Below are 20,179 nucleotides of genomic sequence, written 5' to 3'. Positions count from 1 at the left end.
ACGGAACAGCAAAGGGAATTTCTGGACGAACACTCAACACTCAGTGGCTGAAGACAGCAAAGTGTTTCACATTTACTGACTATTTTTCCTCTTTCTAGGTTCTTTCCTTTTTTGGTAGAACCTGGTTCTACCTGGGTTCTTTCCTTTTTTGTAGTAACATTCTGAAATGCATTCCCCCCCTTTACAATACACAATAACAAATGTAATATTCTGGCTTTAGGCTTCTATTATTGGCTAGCCATTATTGTAAAATGGCCACTACTATTGAATATGGCATTGTTTTTCTCAAAATGTCATAAACTTTCAGGCTGTTTGTTTTATCTGAAAACAGAGAAAGATCTGGCATTTGCAAATACTATGTCTGGGTTCAATTATGCACTGGGAAGCTCAGGAAGTAGTTACTGCATCTAATGTAAATTTCCAAATAAAATAAACAAAATTATATTTGGAGAAACAGCAACGTAAATATCCAAAGAAGAAATGCTGGATTTCTAAATACTCAAAAAAGTTTCCTTTAAGGGAAAAATATATATTCAGACAGTAAAATTATTGCATAGTTTACATATAATCAGAAGTAAAAATATTGATAAAGTAGGATTTAAAGTAAGATTAGTGTTTAAATATTCATTTTATTTAGAATAATACTGTTTCCAATGTCTTTATTTCTATCTATGCTGAGATAAGCTATTCTACAGTGAAAATAAAACACCAATCTGTGTTATGTTTGATTACATTATGAAGATTCCTGAAACAGTCAAATTCCTCCAACAAGCCAGGAGCTACATTCATGACGACTGTGCTTTTACTATTGCAACTTTATCTTTCAAGTAACTGCAAATATATTCAAATAGAAGGTTGTTTTATCTCATCGAATAATATCAAACCTGAAAATAATTTAACTCCAAGTCTTCTCTTGGTCTGGTGTTAACTTTCTTCTTGAACCCTGAAATCTGTAACAACACCTTTTGTGGACTTTCCTTCTTTCAGTTACTTTCTTTCTTTAGGCAGCAGTATTTGTTGGAAGGAGATTTTGTTTTTTAATAGCCCCTATTCAGTTATAACAAGCCACGCAATTCCCGATATGTATACTTAAAAGGGGACGCATCTATTTCTAACCTTCAGTGAGCTACAACTGTGCTTCAGCAAAGCATGAAGTCTTTTTGCTGAGGATTCCCAGTGTGTCTCATGAGACTAACAGTCTGTTTAAGAGTACAACTAGAGTTAGCTACGTTTTTTTTTTTTAACCATCTTCTACAAAATGTTAAACCCTTTAAGGTTAGGACTGTATTTACTCATTTTATCATCACCCATATTCTTTAGCATGGGGTGTCTTACCTAAAACAGATAATAGCATTTCATGAACTGAACTGAAGTATAACCAAGGTACATTATTATTGACATGAGACTAATGGGAAGTAAGCCTGCAAAACAGAAAGCATTAAGTGTACTGCAACTTAAGTCTTAGGCTTCTTTCATCGCCAGCCTTACACATTCTGAGGCAGGTTGAAAGCATTTATCTGGTCTTCCTCTGCTTTCTACATGGAACACCCTACTCAGGGTTAATTTTACACTTTCCAGATTGAGTAAACACTCTAAATCCTGTAAGCAGCATTGGGATCATTTGGGAATTTATTTACAAATATAAATTGTCTCACTCCCTGTTCCTAAATCAGACATGGTGTGGGCAGGGAAGTAACGTGTGCTTTAAATCAGCCCTCCGGGTGATTCTGCTGTACACCAAAGTTTGAGAACCAGTGTTCTTTTGGTGTGATGAATACTATATCCAACTGACCCCTTGAAAGCATTATCCCAACCCCTCAAGAATATCACACAACTGGGAAAATGTTAACTTAGTCTTTGATTGCTAAGGTAAGTTTTACAATCATGCATAATAATTTTATTTGGCAGATCTCTTGATCCTATTTGCAAAATGAACACTCACAGTGTCCTTTTTTAAGGTCTCAGCACTTACCCTTTATTATTTAGTGGTGATGTGGGAGATAGGGAAGGACAGGTCCTCTTGGCAGATGGCTCTTCCTCCTCTTCATCAGATGAACTGTCTATGGTTAGGTCAATCACCTCCACTTTCTTATTTTTACTTGAAGACTGGTGGTGCGAAGCCACCTGATGCTCCAGTGTGGAGCTCAAGCATCCTGTGTAAGAGTGATTAAAACAGAAGGCAAAAAGACCCATGACACCTCTCTTTATTCCTCAGTGTGCTTATTATAGTTTAGACTTACAATATTGCTGGGGTCAGCAAGTAGAAAACCCACAGTGGTTCTGTTTCCCTATGGTTTAAAACTATTATTTATTCTTGGTTGTTAAAGGACTTTTTAAAAAAACAATTCTGAATCAGGACAATCAAATGTATGTCCATTTCAGAATAAAAGAAGCTTTGAGGGCAAAGACTATCTATTACATATATTTATCAGTACAGTACATGATATACTCATGAAATGTTATAGTAACATTTTTAGAAAGTCACAGCCACGCCCTGGCCAGTGTGGCTCAGTTGGTTGGAACACCATCCTGTAAACCGAAAGGTCACAGGTTCAATTTCCAGTCAGGGCACATGCCTAGGTTGTAGGTTCAGTCCCTGGTCAGGCCATGTGCAAGAGGCGACCAATTGATGTTTTTCTTCCTCTCTCTCTCAAAAGAAGGTCAGAGCCTCTCTCCAGCAAAACCATACTAAAAGCCAGGGAAAAAATGCAAATAGAACAGTGTTCACTAATCTGCACCAAATCTGTTAAAAATCTGAAAGAATACCATTTCAAAAGCATGACTTCACAAAGACTTATTAGATTTATGTTCCTTTCAAATCTTAGATCATAAAACTTTAAAAGCCAGCAAAAGTAAGTTTAAAAGGAGCTTTACTACTTTGGAACATTTAATCAATAACTTAATAAGTTATTGAGCTATCCATAAACTGCTGAGTGTTTTTTTAATAAAATTTGAGCATTTTAATATTGAAAACCAAGGCTTTACAATAGCAGGAAGAATGCTCCACCCTTTTAGAAAATCGACACTCACCATCCACTCCATTGTAAGAGGAAGAAACTTCCTGCACTTCCTTTTTTGATCTCATAGGTGCCCAGGAGCCATCCTCTTTAAACTGTATTTCATCACAATCTGTGCAGTACTTTAGGATTTCCATAAACAAGCTATAAAAAACAATTTGCCCTTTGAGTATCACATGTTAAATGAAGACAGACTGGGATTATTACTGTCCAAAAACCATTCAGACTCTGTATGTTTTGTATAAGTATAAAGGAGAGAGAAGAAAGTAGACTAGGTTAAGTTACATTTGTTCTCAAAATCTAGGGCTATATAGAAAGTAGTTATTTAAACTATGGTACCTTTATGGAAGGAAATATGTAACCATAAAAAATGAGGTTCGCAAACATTTTTTAATATGGGAAAATGTTCACGGAAAGTGGGAAGAGGCTAAGAAAACAAAACCTTGTATTTTACAAATAAAATTCTGTATGTATATGGTATAGAAATAGTACTTATCTGCCCTGGCTGGTGTGGTTCAGTGGATTGAACGCTGGCCTGCAAACCAAAGGGTTGCTGGTTTGAGTCCTCATCAGGACCCATGCCTGGGTTGTGGGCCAGGTCCCCAGTAGGGGGCATACAAGAGGCAACCACACAGTGATGTTTCTCTCCCTGTCTTTCTTTGTCCCTTCTCCTCTCTCTAAAAATAAATAATTAAAAAAAAATAGAAATAGCACTTATGTAAGTGGTGATACTATATTTTTCTCCTTTACACTTTTTTACATAGTCCAAACTGCTTATAATAAACATCTTATTTGATAAACTGAAGCAATACATACAAAAACATGTACTGAATGTTAAGTCTCCTGCTAAATATCATACAGATACTAAAAAATGAGATTTACAAAAAATGTGTAAAATTAATGGTCAAATTCTTAGGATAAAAATATTAATACTATTAATACTGTACAATTACAATGGTGAAAATAACACACTACAAAAGCTTTCAATTTTCCTAATATCCCCCCCCCATGATTGAATACCCTTGAGCTGCTAGATGTATTCCATTCCTCATGTTACACCTTCAGTCTCCCATGTGTTCTCCAACACCACAGAAAAGTGCCTTATGTGCTTTCCTAGAGAACACAGGGCATCTCAAGAAAATCCTTTTTGCAGTTTCTTTTTTTTGGTCAGTAGCAAAAAAAAAAAAAAAGGAGTAAAAGGAGGCTAGAGAATAGAGGAAAATTTAGAGTAACATTCCAAGATGTCTGGTAGGGCAGATAAGACATAAGATTTTTAAAAAACAGATCGTTACGATGCTGTAGGTAGACAAGAAAATCAAAGGCAAGTATTTCAGAGGAAACAGAAAACCAAAGTAAGCTACTAACTCATTCAGTGTGTTGATCAGTTTTAGGATCCCTTATAGCAGGGGACAGGCATGGGAAAATCTACAAAAATAGGCCAACTTCTAAAAAGCCCAATTTTTGGTGAGCATAAGTTAACCAGAGTTTCACAATCTTTCATTCTTTCTCCAGCACGGTCCACATGTGTAGGGACAAATAGGTTCACCTGCAGAGAATGTGTAAGCATAACCTGCTTGGAGCCATTGGTGCTGAAATGGCAAATGTCAGGAGGCAATGACAGTGAAGCGTGTATTTCCAAAACAAGAGGACATTAAGTTAAAAAGGTAAAATGTTCACAGTATCACTTACTTTGAAAATAGAATCATGGAAATCCTAAAAATATGTAACTCAGAAAACATGACCTGAGAAATAACAAACCCAGGGAACAGATGTCATTTCGAGGTGCAAGGAAAAACTTTAAATGACATACCCATCAATAATAAGGTGTTCATATGGAGCCTTCTTATCACAGACGGGACACACCCAGGTTGGTTTTTTCTCATTCATCTGAATATAAAGAGTTGCATCAAAACACTGCAGATGAGAACATGTAAGGGCCCGACATGGAATTGTCAACCGCATTTTACCAAGCTTTAAAAAAAAAAAAAGACAAAAGTAGGTATCAGACCACTGTTCTTCAAAATTTAAATTTTAATAAAAATTTCATGAAGCACAATGGTATGTGTTCTGATTTAAGGTACAGTGTTTACTTTTTATCAATATGGAAGAACATTAAACACATTTTCTCTGAAACATCTACAGGTTAAAAGATGACAGTAATTTTTTAGATATAAAACACAGTAACTATGGAGAGTCCACAGAAAGGGTTATTTACCCTCACTCACAGCTCACAGATGGACTTTTGGAGGGGAGGAAGGGCCATGAACTTCTTGAGATATGTAAAATTTTGTAAGTATGTGTATTGTTCTGGAAAGAGAGCTTCCATCAAATTCTTAGAGTAAACCCTGGTCTAAAAACAGTTAAGAATCATTTTACTAGGGATTTGGGAAAGGAAAAAAGGTTATCTTATTAAATACTGCAGTATACAATGGCATTTACTATCAACCTGGTATCTGATGAGTAGTTCGCAGGTCAAAATGAAACGAGTTGCAAGCACTCCCCACAATGTTTCACTTGATTGCCAAATGACAGCTCTGGAAGGAAGCCAAATATGTGCACTCTCTGTATTTCCTCTCTCACTGGGCACCATCACAAGCAATTCAGCAACACCCCTGGACCTCTGGCATCTCCAGCATGCTCCAAGACTATCTTATTGCCCTGCAAATAATGCTTAAGCTGACACAGGTTGAGTCTGTCCTATGTGCAATAAAATCTGCTTCATCTGGTCCTTGAGCTGCTAGCTTTGGCCCAAGGCAGAGAAGCTATTGAGCGATGTTCCCATGGGGAAGAGTCACATCACCACCTCCTCCCCGGGGGGGGGGGGCGGGGGGGGATGACACGGTGTACGCTGCAGCTGCACTGCCACTGTGGGGACCCCACAGGCCACAGTGCCCGTATACAGGCATACCTTGTTTCAGGGTGCTTTACTTTGTTTTGTTTTGTTTCACAGATGCACTTTTTTTACAAATTGAAGAAAAGACCCTTCACCAAAAAGATCACGATCCTTTTTACTGAGGTGGTTTGGAACTGAACACACAATATCTGAAGTATGCTGGTAGTATAGAAGTTACCTATTTTCAGTAACTGTATTATTTGCTCAATACCAGGAAAAGATTTTCCACATATTTGCAAGCTTACAAAATATAAAGGCTTAAAAAAGATTTTGACTTAAATGAAGAAAAAAAAAGAGGAAAAGAGTCTTGGTTTAGAAGAATTTCAGGGAAATGTGCCATTTCCTAGTCTACCAAGGAAATTGTCATTTGGGGCCCTAAATTATTGTTCTGATGCCAATGATTTGCTGTGCTTCTAGGAAAGGCCCTTAAACCTTCTGGGCCTCTTTTTCTATCTCTGAAGAAACACTGTTTCCTCCTTACTTCAACAGGATGTAGTGACGAAGAATAAAAGAAGGGCCCAGAATGTGCTATAAACTTATAAGAAAGGAGTAATGTCGGTTTACACCCTAAGTGTGAACAGGAGGGACGCAGAGAAAACTGAGGTCCCTTCTCTGTGCTCCCACGTTACCTGCATATGAATATGCTCTTTATGTGTGTCCCCTCCTACTAGAAAGGACGTTGGACTCATCTCCTTATCCTTGGCACTTGGAAATGTACCTGCTATACAGCAGGAAGATGGTCTGGTGTACTGATAGAGGCTTCAGCTGGGCAGGGTGGGCAGTGTGAGGCGGCACCATTCATGGAGGCTGTATGCAGCACTTCATGAGGCAGCCCTGAATAGGAGTCTGGAGTTAGATACCTAGGGTTTGAATCCTGGCCCCACCACTTACTTGTGAATCCTGCATGTTATTTAGTCTCTCTGAGCCTGTTTTGTAAAATGAGGATAAAAATAGCATCTGCATCATAAGGTTATGGGGTTTAAATTCTTTACTGCATAGTGCCTGAAACATGCTAAGTACTCGAGATACGAGGTCTGTCCGGAAAAGTCCAGCCATTGTTAAAGTAATGAGACTGGTTTGCGCAAATCAATGTAGCCTGGCAGCCAAGGAGAGTGGACTGGAATGTGCATGTGTGAACAATGACGACTTCACTGTACTAGTCAGTGGGGGCAGTAGATACTGTTGAGTGAGCATGTGTACTGTGTGGCTGTCACATTCAAAATGACTGAGCAAGTACAGCAATGAATCTACATCAGATTTTGCATGAAGCTGGAACATTCCTCCTCAAAAACTATCCAGCTGATTCAGAAGGCAGTGGCTACAAGCAACTGGTGATTGGCAGCTTCATCACAACAACAGGCCTGCTCATGCATCGTCTTTTGCAGGTTTTTTTGCAAAACATCAAATGACCCAAGGTGACTCAGCTCCCTTACAGCCCAGATTTGGCGCCCAGCAAATCTTGGCTTTTCCCAAAATTAAAATCACCTTTGAAAGGGAAGCGATTTTAGACCACTGATGAGATTCAGGAAAATATTATGGGGCAGCTGATGGCAACTGGGAGAACTATGCGAGGTCCCAAGGTGCTTAATTTGAAAGGGACTGAGACATCACTGTTCTATGAACAATATTTCTTGTATCTTTTATCTTCTTTAAGAACTATCTCTATTTTTCATATTACATGGCTGGATACCTTCTGGACAGACCGTGTATCTCACCCATTACTAAAGTACAGGAACATGTTTGCTTCAAATCACTTTGCAAGCTATCCCAAACCTCAGCTCATTCTTCAATTCTGTACTCATACAATATTTGACAACTTCATTACTCCCTTTATATACTTCTATTAAATTTTTATGATTTGATTTACATAAGCACCTGACAAAAAGGCAAAAAGAACGAACTAGCACTTACAAAAGAAAAAGCATTTATTTACGATTAGCCAAGGCATGCTTCATCAGTCCAAAGACATTTTCCAAATAACAATCTGGTTGGTGCTAAATTAAATTTTTACATCCTAAATCAGAGTTTAACTTACCTGTAAAATGCAAATTCCTACTGAGTAGATATTTTTGTTACTGCCTTCATAGTAAGAGAAATCAGAGACTAAGAATCCTAGACAAATCCAGTAATAGTAGACAAGTTCATGTGCTGCATAACTAGCAGGCTACTTGATAGTTTATGGAGACGGTGGATAAGATCATAAGGTTTCATCTCACATACCTTCATCCCTATAATCCCCAGCTGTCAGTTCATCTTTTTGGTGAGAGAGCAACTCTAAAGCCTTATGATCAGCCACATTGACATGTTTACCTACAGAGATTTTAAGGAATACTGCTACATGAATGGCACAGGAAGAACATTTATGCGTAGGTGTAGGAAAAGTTCACGTTCAAATGCACTGTTTATTAGCTGTCACACAGTGCCTTGCTTCAAAGAATTACAAAGTATTATAATCCTCCTCATGTTCCTGGTTTTTAAAAACAATCACTGAATTCTAAATATTTATCTACAAATGGACAGGTTTCTTTAACTTGGTAACAGTACAGAAACTGAGCTTTGAATACCTTCATCTTGTAATTACAAATCCCCCCTTTCCCTTTAGAGGATGTGGTGGATATCTGCCATCATTTGCAAACACACACTTTGGAAACCACTCCCAAATGAGTGTTCTAATGCCACTAACCTTATTATACATAATAGTGCTATATTAGTAACTGAAGATATGCAAAACACCCAAGCTAAATTTAAGTTAAAGACAGCTTATATCAAAAGGACCCTTTTTAGCCAATAAAATATGTGTTTTCCTTGTAAAAAGAGTGTGGCATTATGAATAACTTTACAACTTTTTCTTCATCATCATCATAAATTTTCATAAATAAATTTCCAAGGAGGTTTTTTCTTCTTCTATCAATGACAAGTCATTTGTATTTGAGTTTACAGGTCTGAGGAGTATCTCACAAAGCAGGTCTCAAACATTGTTCCAGCTCTATTTTTAATAAATCAGAATTAAAAAATTCCCAAAGAGCAAAAACATTTTCAATTATTTTCACTGCCTTTAGCTAAATGGCACACAAACAACAGAATCTAATTTATTCTCAGCTGTGTATGTCACAACAAGAGCAATTCAAATGCACAGTCAGATATCATATTTACATATTTCAAAGGGAACAAATCTCTTTTATTATTCTATAAATTTGATATATAGATGAATTGTCATTATTAAGTTTTATTTTTTTTAGAATAAAACACATGTTAATATACTGAATTACTATTCCAGAATAATTGTAAAGGGATTGTCCCTTTAGCAAAATAGAAATCCATAAAATTATTATAATTATGGTTTATATATAGTTTTCCCTCCTATAATCTGAATTTTGAAAGATGTCAATTAAAATGAACTGTTAAAATTGTTGAAACTAAGAAGGGATTAGCAGGGGGAATATGGAAAGAAGTAAAACCCAGCCCACTAAATGAAGAGGTTCAAGGAAGTAAAATGTGATTAACATTTTCTAATAATAGCAAAAGATCACCTGCATTATAAAATTCAAAACTAGCTTTATAAATAAAAATGACAAGATATATACTGTAGCGCTTGCTTTTATGAATAAATGCTTTATCTACATGCTAAATGACAAAAATGTCATGTATACATTAGCACAAATATAACTTAAAATGAAATTGCAGGAAAATAAGACTTCTTCTAGTGATTCAAATGGAAGATGAAGCTTACGTACTTTTTAAAATTTCTCACATTCTCTGTACTGGTGTTTTGTAATGGAATGGGGTGGCAAGAAATGTGGAGGAGTAGGGTAGATAAATCAGGATTTGGGGGAAAGAAAATGGGATAAATATATATCCTTTTTTTTTTTTATCTTTGTCTTCTTCCTATCCTCCGCTTACCTAGTCTGTGAACCATTTTCCTAAATGGTATAAAAAAAACAAAAAACAACCAAACCAGATTCCTTTTACAGCATAGCCTGTTATAATATTTATCTAGTTACTTAGGAACCCACCCCATACACTCCTGGCCAGTATTTTTTATTGTGGTAAAAAAACCCAAAAACCCATAATATTGAATTTACCACCTTAACCATTTTAGGTGTACAGCTCAGTGGTGTTAAGTATATTCACACTGTTATACAACAGATCTATACCTACTAAACACTAATTCCCCCTCACTATAGTCTTTGGTAACCACCTCTGATCTGTTTCTATGATTTCTGACAACTTTATATACTTCAAATGAGTGGAATCATACAGTATTTAATGCTTTTATGACTGGCTTACTTTGCTTATCATGATGTTCTCAAGGTACATCCATGCTGGAGCATATGACAGGACTTCCTTCATTTTAATGCTACATGATATCCCACTGTATGTACACACCATGTTTTCCTTATCCACTGATCTCTCAGTGGGCATTTCAGTTGTTTCCACCTCTTGGCCATGCTCAATAAGCATGGATGTGCAAATTATCTCTCTGAGATCCTGCTTTGAATTCTTTGTGATATTAACCCAGAAGCCAAATCATATGGTAATTTTAATTTTCATTTTTTGAGAAACCATCATATTGTCTTCCAGAATGGCTGCAGCATTTGCATTCCCACCAACAACGCACAAGGGTTCCAGCATCTTGACATCCTTGCCAACGGCTGATACTTTCTATTCTTTTCCTAGTGGCAGCTGTCATGCTGGGGGCGTAGTGGTATCTCACGTGGTTTTGATGTGCATTTCCTTAATGGTTAGTGATATTGAACATCTTTTCATGTGTTTACTTGCCATTTTTCTAATTTATTTGAAGAAATTAAGATGTTTGCCCATTTTAAAATCAGGTGTTTGATTTTCTTGTTGAGTTGTACAAGCTTTTTATATATTCTGGATATTAATCCCTTATCAAATATATGGTTTACAATTATTTTCTCCCATTCCACAGATTTTCTTTTCACTCTGTAGATTATTTCCTTTGACAGGCAAAAATTTTTTAAGTTTGGTATAGTCCTATTTGTCTATTTTTGCTTTTGTTGCCTGTGCTTTGATGTTGTAGCCAAGATATCATGGCTAATTTGATTAAAGTTTTCCCCCTATGTTTTCTTCTCAGAGTTTAATAGTTTAATGTCTTATGTTGTAGGTTTTTAATCCATTTTGAGTTAATTTCTGCATATACTGCAAAGTAAGGGTCCAACTTCATTAGACTGCACCCAAACACACAGTTCTGTTTTCCTAACATCATTTATTGAACACACTGTCTTCTCCCCTCTGCAGAGTCCTGGTACCTTTGTTCCAAGTCACGTGGACATATATGGAAGAGTTTGTTTCTAGGCTCCCCATACTGTTCCACTGGTCTGTGTCATCTATCTTTATGTCAGTACCACGCCACTTAATTGCTGTTGCTTTGTACTATGTTTTGAAATCAGGGAGGGTGAGGCCTCATACTTTGTTCCCACTAAGAACGTTTTGGCTATTTGGGGTCCTTTGAGATTCCATAAGAATTATAGGATTGGTTGGTTTGTTTGGCAAAAAATGCCATTGGAATTTTGAAAGGGAATGCACTGAATCTGAAGATCAGTTTATTTTCCAGTTTTCAATGTATTAGTCTTTTATCTCTTTGGTTAAGTTTATCCTAAATATTTTATCCTTTTTGAAGCTTTAGTAAACAGGATTGTTTTCTTAATTTCATTTTCAGATTGGTCATTGTTAGTATATAGAGAGATAACTAATTTCTGACTGTTGATTTGTATTTGTAGCCTGGAATCCTTTTAAATTCGTTTATTAGTTCCAACAATTTTTGTGGAATCGTTAAGTTTTTTCAACATAAAAAATCATGTCATCTGTGAACAGATAATTTTCTTCTTTTCCAATTTTTATGTCAATTCCTTTTCTCATCTAATTGCTCTGGCTAGAACTTACACCACTACGCTGAATAGTAGTGGTGAGAGTGGGTATCCTTGCCTTAACCCACTAGAGCAGGGGTGTCTAATGCATGGCCCAGGATGGCTGTGAATGCGGCCCTACATAAAATTACAAATTTACTTAAGACATTATGAGATTTTGGGGGGGATTACATGTCACAATGTATTTAATGTATGGCCCAAGACAACTCTTCTTCTCTCAGTGTGGCCCAGGAATGCCAAAAGGTTGGATAGCCCTGTTAGAGATAGGGATTTTAGTCTTTTCACACTGAATGTGAAATTCACTGTGGGTTTTGCATATCTGGCTATCATTCAGGAAGCTTTCTTCTAGTTTGTTGAGTGTGTTGATGAGGAAAGTATGTTGAGTTTTGTCAAATGCTTTTCTACATCAATTGGGCTGATCATGTTTTTTGTCTTTCGTTTTGTTAATGTGGTATATTACAATGATTGATTTTTGCTTGCTGAACCACCTTTATGTTCCAGCTATAAATCCTACTTGGTCATGGTGTATACTTTTAATGTGCTGGTGAACTGTTTGCTAGTATTCTGTTAAGGATTTTCGCATTAATATTTATCAGAGGTATCTGACATACGTGTTTTTTGGTTTTTGAAACTTGTTTGTCTTTGTCTGATTTTGGGATCAGGGCAATACCAGCCTTATAGAATGAGTTTGGGAGTGTTCCTTCCTCTTAAATTATTTGGAAGAGTGAAAAAAATTGGTATTAATTCTTCTTTAAATGTTTGGTATGATTTTGTAGTGAAGCCGTGGGGCACTGGGCTTTCTTTTGTGTCCTCACTAGTTAGAGGTTTGTTCAGATTGCTTATTTCTTCAGGGTTCCGTCATGATAGGTTACGTTTGTAGAAATTTATCCATTTCTCCTGGGTTACCCAGTTTGTTGGCATTACCTATTCACAGTAGTCTCTCATAACCCTCCTTATTTCTGTGACATCAGTTGTAATGTCTTCTCTCATCACTAATTTTAGCTACTTGAGCCTTTCCTCTATTTTCTTAATCTAGCTAAGGGCTTGTCAATTTTGCCTATCCTTTCAAAAGTCAACTCTTGGTCTCACTAATTTTTTCCTACTGTTTTTCTTTTCTCATTAATTTATCTTTGCTCTAATTTTTGTTATTCCCTTCCTTCTGCTGACTTTGGGTTTAGTTTATTCTTCTTTTTCTAGTTCCTTAAAGTAAGTTAGGGTGCTGGTTTGAGATCTCTCTTCTTTATTAACGTAAGCATTTAGTACTATAAACTTCCCTCCCCCTACTGCTTTTGCTGTCTCCCTTAAGTTTTGGGATACCGAGTTTTGTTTTCATTTGTCTCCAGACAGTTTCTACATTCCCTTGTGAGTTCTTCTTTAACCCACTGGTTGTTTAAAGGTATGTTGCTTAATTCCCACATATTTGTTAATTTTCCTGTTTTCTTTCTGCTGTTGACTTCTACTTTCATCTCACTGTGGTCAGAGAAGATACTTTTATGATTTTATTTTTTAATTGGTTAAGACTTGTTTTGTGGCTGAACACGTGGTCTATCTAGGAGAATGTTTCACATACATTTGAAAACAATGTGTAATCTACTGTTGTCAGGTGGAATACTCTGCCTAAATTTGTTAAGTCCAATTGATAACATAGTGGTGTGTTTAAGTCCTTTGCTTCCTTAATAACCTTGTCTAGTTGTATACATAACTGAAAGTGAGGTATCAAAGTCTGCTACTATTGTTGTGCTGCTATCTATGTCTCCCTTCAGTTTTTGTCAATGATTGCATCATATATTTGGCAAAGTGTTTTTTTAATAGTAACATAAAAAGCCTAGAGTCGAAATATTCTCTCTCAGAAATGACTATGGTAAGGAATAAAGAGGAATAAAAAATGATAGACTTGGTGGGTTTTATTAACTGTATTTTTCCTATAGTTTAACAATGAACAGGAGTTCCCTTAGTATTCACAAGACAAAATAAGTTTTTTTTAAAAAAGAGCTATGTTCACTATAGTATTATAAACTAATTCGAGAGCTAATGACTTTTTCATATTGTTTGAGGTTTTAAAAATTAAAAATAGACTAAGATACAGAACAAATAATATTTAATTTGTTTAATTTCTTTGTTTCTTCATTACAGAGTAGTAGGATCTCCATGTTAAAAGCTTTCAATATCAACCCTGGCTGGGTGGCTCAGTTGGTTGGAACATCATGGGTTCGATCCCTGGTCAGGGCACATGAGAGGCAACCAATTGATGCTTTCTCTCTCTCAAATCAATAAACACATCCTTGGGTAATGATTTAAACAAATAAATATATAAAGAATAAATAAAATACTTTTTAAAAAATCAAAGTTTCAGTATCAGGTCTGCCTTAACAAACCAGGCAAACCAGGAAACAGCTATATCCACTCGTTCTTCATACTTTCTCTCTAATTTCTGTATGATTAATTTGAATTATACAACAAAAGATAATCAAAATGTCAAAATAATTTAGTTCACATATTTTTATATAAAAATCACATTCATCTACCACTCCTACTATTAGTGAACCTAACATCAAACTAGTTAGAAACTAAACCTTAACAACACACTTTTTGGGAAACTCACAAGTTTAATTATTTAGTATATCCTGGGCCTTATATTTATTTTGTACAAATTATTGATTTTGACTTCATTTTCTGGTTTAAAAAAATATCTAGGTTAGTTTTATATGCATAACCAATTCAATTACTCAGGCTTAAGAGAACAGGTTTTAACTGGTAAGTTCTTACAATATAGTCATTGTTGGCAAAATTGTTACATTGGTAATCATGCCCAGATCTTTTTCAGAAGGATATTATTTTAAAAAATGAATTTTTATAAATACACTGAGATAAACATTCCTTATTTGGAAATTTTTACACTTGAATCTGAGAGACAGTTATAAATCACAAACAATATTTAAATGTTTTACTGAGAGTAGAAAAAATTTTAGGCTTATAAATTTGTTCAGATTCCAAAACCCCTAAGAAAATCATGTCTTTCACCTTCATGAACTGAAACAATGGTAGGTACATTTCAAAAGTAAACAAAATTTCTCAAATAATGAAAACACTTATTAAAAAATAATAATATATTTTAAATCTTCTGGAAAGCAAGTATCAGTTAACACTTACTGGACAGAGCAGAGAAACCCTTAGGCTGGTTGTAGCTATTTCACTGTCTGGATCCGCAGTCAATTTCTCTTTAACTGACATTCAATGAAAAGAAAACAAACAGAAAAGTTTACAAACGATACATCACTAATGCAATATAAGAAAAAGAACAAAGAACTTAAGATGAGGAACCTTAAAAAACAGAACTCAAAAAAATCTGTTCAATTATTTTCCAATCAACTGAATGGGAGGATAAAAATTATATGGTTTATAATTTCTACAATGAACAAAGGAAGGAAAACCATGGTCTATGTATAGACTGTCTACATTTCCTGTGTGTTTCCTGTTTCTCATCCATAGAGCAAAAACTGCACTGTAGTAACATAAAGAAAACCTCTATAGTAGGCTGACATATTCAACTTACGGCAGGCCCTTTTTCTTTTACAACCCTTTCTTTTAAACTATGACCAACATTATTTTAAAAGATATTAATAAATTGCAACTGTAAAACATTTATAAATTTTCCCAAAGGTCAAATAAAATATTAACAAAACACATTAATTCAAATTTCAAATTATAAAAAAAATAGTTCAGTTGCTTTTTCATCATCTAATTATTTGAGTTGTACATTTATTTATCCATAAACCAATTATGTTAGCTTAGGCAAATCCATCCTCCTCTCTGAGCTTAATTTTACTTTTAAAAAAATAAGAACCCGCACTAGATAATCTCTAAGTCAGTTCAAAATTCCAGTGGTTCTTAATAGAGAAGTCACTAGTAATTTCACATTTAATTGCATTCCGCTATTCAGTCTAACATAGCAAGGATTTTTATATTCTCATCTGGAAACCTGAGGCATCTATTCTAAAAACTGCAACTTAGAACTTCATTTAAACTGCAACATAAAAATGAGACTGGAAATGCCTACATGTAATATTCCAATAATTCTAGAACTGTTCCACAATAATTTTAAAGTCTTTATATGGAAAGGGAGCCCATGTGGAGTGGCTATGTATGTAGCCAATCATAGAATTTCAGAGCTGTGGCACAACTGTGTCCAGGTAGTTAACATACGACAGCAAAAAAAAAAAAAGGCAGAGGTTGGGGGGAAGTACTCAAAGAAGAATGATTTCAGAGTAAATGTCTGTGTACTGAAAACTATTTATGGGAATTAAGATTCCTACCTTGGCCAGATGGCTCAGTTGGTTAGAGTCATCCCAATATACCCAGGTGGCAGGTTTGGTCCCCAGTCAGGGCACATACAAGAATTGACCGATGAATGCATAAATAAGTGGAACAACAAATCCATCTTTCTCTCTCTCTCTCAAGTCAATTGTTTAGAATCCTGCCTTTATTAAACACAGTGATGATACAGTCTAAATTTTGAGATGGTCCAAATTTTATTCTACTCAACTGCCTCCAGGCTGTTGATCTCATGATCTCGAGACCTCCAGTGAGCTCAACTAAGATGTACATCAGAACTATCAATAGAGCTTTCTAACTTATTTCTCACTGAATCAAAATGGGGAAGAGGGATACCAATGGGTAATTTAAAGTCATTTCGTGGCCTGGAAACTCCAAAATTTTAACTATGTATAACTCATAGGCTGCCTCACAGCTGAAAAAAGCATAAAATGCCTAGGTTTTAGCTTGGGAAATATAGTTGTCACATCACTTATGCTAATGATATCATATGTAAATTATAAAAAGTATGCCTTTCCTATTTTAGACCCAATTTTAGTCAACTCTTTTTTTTTAAATCATTCTTGTGGTCACATGGAGACTTGTTTGAATAATTTTAAGATTTTAATTAATTAATTTATTTTTAGAGAGGGAAGGGAGGGAGGGAGAGAGAGAGAGAGAGGGAGAGAAACATTAATGTGCGGTTGCTGGGGGTTCTGGCCTGCAACCCAGCAATGTACCCTGGCTGGGAAAACTCTTTCTTATAAAGATAAATTTAATAGTACTTTTTAAAGGTGACAAGTAATTGCCACACAAAATAAACATGCAAATAGAATTCTAATGGGATTACCAACCATTCTGTATGTCTTCACTGAATACCGCTACAGCACCCCATCACATACATAGCAATGAGAATAGTAACTGACTGGATTTTGTCTATTTCATCTTCCACTTAATGAAGAAATACCACAGATCAGCATTATACAAAACAAAGTTGAGTGTTTAGTAATTCAAAAAGAAAATGAAAGAGGAGAGGCAGCTTGAAGTAGTGGTAAAGCCAGGACCTAAAACCAGCCCAGATTAGAAATCACCCTTAGTCAAGTCACTTGACTTCTTTGTGCCTCAGTTCCATTACTTTATAAATGGGAATAATAGTCCCTCATACACTGTTTAAAGGATTAAATGAGTTAACCCATGTAAAATAACCTAATATCATACTTAATTAATATTAAGTATTGTTACTTAAAACAAAATGAGATTTTTATGTTCACTTTCTCCCAGAGGTGGGATAAGAATCAGCTTGTCAATTTCTATGTTAAAAAAAAAAGGTGAAAGCTTTCTCTTTCACCTTTGCCATTATAGACTCAATCTGAGCCTATCTTTTCAAGCCTATTTTCTCATGTTAAGATACTTTTAAAGATCTTACTACCATCGTGATGGGACTGAACGTAACCTACAGATCACCTGGAGAGAAGTGACATCTCTCTAATAACAATAATGAGTGTTCTGATCCATTAACGTGGTATGTCTATATATTACTCAGGTCTTATTTTAATCTCAGCAAACACTTGGTAGCATTCAGCACACAAATCTTATACATATTTTGTGCAACATATCCCTAAGTATTCCTTATTTTTGGATGTTACATTAAATTCTTGTTTTTTGAATTTCAATTTCCAATTGTTTACTGCTAGTAGAAATACAATTTATTTTTATAAACTGACCATGTACTCTGCAACCTTGCTAAATTCATGTATTAGTTTTAGCAGCTTTTTGTTGATTGTTTAGGATATTTTTCTACATAAGCAATGAGGTCATCTTCAAATAAAGAAAATAATTACTCATTCATTTCTAATCTGTATGCTTCTTTTTTCTTATTGTGTTGGCTAGAATCTTGAAGGTGATGCTAAACAGAAGTATTACAGTAAAATCAGATGTTGCCTTGTTTCCAGTCTCAGGGGTAAAGCATTCAACTTTTTCACCATTAACTATGCTATAAACTAACAGCATTTATAAATACCCTTTATTACACAGAGGCAGTTCCCTTCTTTTTCTGTTTTGCTGAAAATTTAATCATGAATGGATACTGAATTTGACCAAATGCCTTTCCTGCATCTATGGATGATCACATGATCTTTTTCTTTCTTAGTCTGGTGAGGTCAATTATGCTGACTGAATTGAGAATGTTGTATCAACCTAGTATTACTGGAATAAGCTCTACTTGGTCACTATGTATTTTATACACACACACACACACACACACACTGGACTTTATTGTTTGACTTTGTTAACACAATTCTGGGAAAAAAAAAGTTGGAAGACTAATTCTAAGACTTATTATCAAGCTACAGTAACCAAGACAATGGTATTGGCAAAAGGGCAGATATAGAGATCAATGGAAAATAACAGAGTCCAGAAACAGAGTCGTACATCTATGGCCAATTGGTTTATGACAAAGACGCCAGGCTAATTAAATGGAGGAAAAGATAGTCTTTTCACCAAAGTCGTTAGAACAACTGCATATCGTTATGGAGAGAAATGAACCTCTAACCTCCCCTTGCATTAGATACAATTATTAACTTAAAAAGCACAAGCTATAAAAAGAAGAAAAGATTCAAACAGATATTTCATCAAAGAAGCTGGAAAGATGGCAATAAGCATATGAACAGATGTTTAACATCATTAACCATTAGGAAAATGCAAATTAAAACTACAATGAGATACTACTATACACTGATCAGAATGGCTAAAATCAAAGCAATCTGACAACAAAGCACTAGTGAGGATGGGAACAACTCTAAATCTCATACATCATTGATGGGAATGCAAAAACAGTATATGCACTTTATAGGACATTGCTGATCTATTTTTCATACCTTATCATATGACCCAGAAATCCCAGTTCTAAATATTTTCCCAAGAGAAAATGAAAATGTGTGTCTACAAAACAGGGATATCCATATTCAAAATGTAAATGTTTTAGCAGCTTTATTCATGGCAGTGTAAAACTGGAAACAATCTAAAGGTAAATCAACCAATAAATAGGTGGACAAATTATGGTGCAAAGAAGTGTGAATAAATGGAATACTACTCAGTAATAAAGAGGAATAAACTACATGAATGAACTTCAAAAGCTTTATACTAAGTGAAATAAGCCAGACACAAAAGGGTGCATGCATTTCAAATACCCTGACATTCTGTAGAAGACAAACTGAAGAGACAGAAATCTCATCAATGGTTAGGGAACTAGAGATAAGGGAATGGATGGACTGTGAAGAGCCACAGGGGCACTTTCTGGAGTGAAGGATGTTCTGTATTTTGATTGTGATGTGTGGTTCATGATTGCACACACCTGTCAAACTCATCAAACTACTCTTTTTATAAAGGTGAATTTTTACTGCTTGTAAACTATACTTCAATAAACATAACTGAGGGGAAAATTACCATTAAATTTAATCATAAGAAAGTATGGAGGAAAAATAAAGTAACTACTTATTCTTTGGGGGAAAGGGAATAAAAAATAAAAGCAAGACATAATACTCATCCTGCTGCATCAACCAACATGAGAAAGTCTTCTGGAAATTAAACTTTTCTTGTATCATTTTGAAATGCAGTGGTAACAGTATTTTATTATATGACCTATAATAAGGTTAAAGCTAGACACATTTAAAATTAACCCACCCAGGGATATACTTATTGATTTTACAGAGAGGAAGGGGGAGACAGAGAAATATCTATCGGCTGCCTCCTATATGCACCCTGACAGGGGATCGAACCCACAACCTTTCTATGTGCAGCTGAAAGCTGCACATGGGAAAGGTGCACAACACAAGACTTCAACTGAGCCCTCTAGCCAGGGTTAAAATTACTCCTTTAAAAATTTCTGTTGTCACAGGCTATGAGAATTAACTACTAGTCACGTGTGGCTGTATTTAAATTTATTTAAAATTCAGTTCCTCAGTTGCACTAGCTACATTTCAAGTGTTCAATAACTATGGTTGCTGATGGCTACCACATAGGACAGTATAAATGTAGAACATTTCCAGCATCACAAATTGTTCCAGCAT

General features: G+C 35.4%; 1 protein-coding gene across 3 annotated transcripts in view; it reads right to left on the bottom strand.

Annotated features, from left to right (window-relative positions):
- Positions 1-20,179, bottom strand: part of PIAS1 (protein inhibitor of activated STAT 1) — a 105,273-nt gene that overhangs the window by 8,162 nt on the left and 76,932 nt on the right. For all 3 annotated transcript variants that reach the window (XM_028507736.2, XM_036009575.1, XM_036009584.1), the window contains exons 8-11: positions 14,952-15,025; positions 4,828-4,988; positions 3,031-3,161; positions 1,973-2,153 (exon numbers count right to left, since the gene is read on the bottom strand). In XM_028507736.2, coding sequence (XP_028363537.1) covers positions 1,973-2,153; positions 3,031-3,161; positions 4,828-4,988; positions 14,952-15,025 — 547 coding nt within the window. The remainder of the gene's footprint in view (positions 1-1,972; positions 2,154-3,030; positions 3,162-4,827; positions 4,989-14,951; positions 15,026-20,179) is intronic.

Source organism: Phyllostomus discolor, chromosome 1 (assembly GCF_004126475.2).
Source record: "Phyllostomus discolor isolate MPI-MPIP mPhyDis1 chromosome 1, mPhyDis1.pri.v3, whole genome shotgun sequence".
NCBI lineage: Eukaryota > Metazoa > Chordata > Mammalia > Chiroptera > Phyllostomidae > Phyllostomus > Phyllostomus discolor.
The sequence above is the reverse complement of the archived record's forward strand: the minus strand, read 5'-3'. Positions and strand labels throughout refer to the sequence as shown.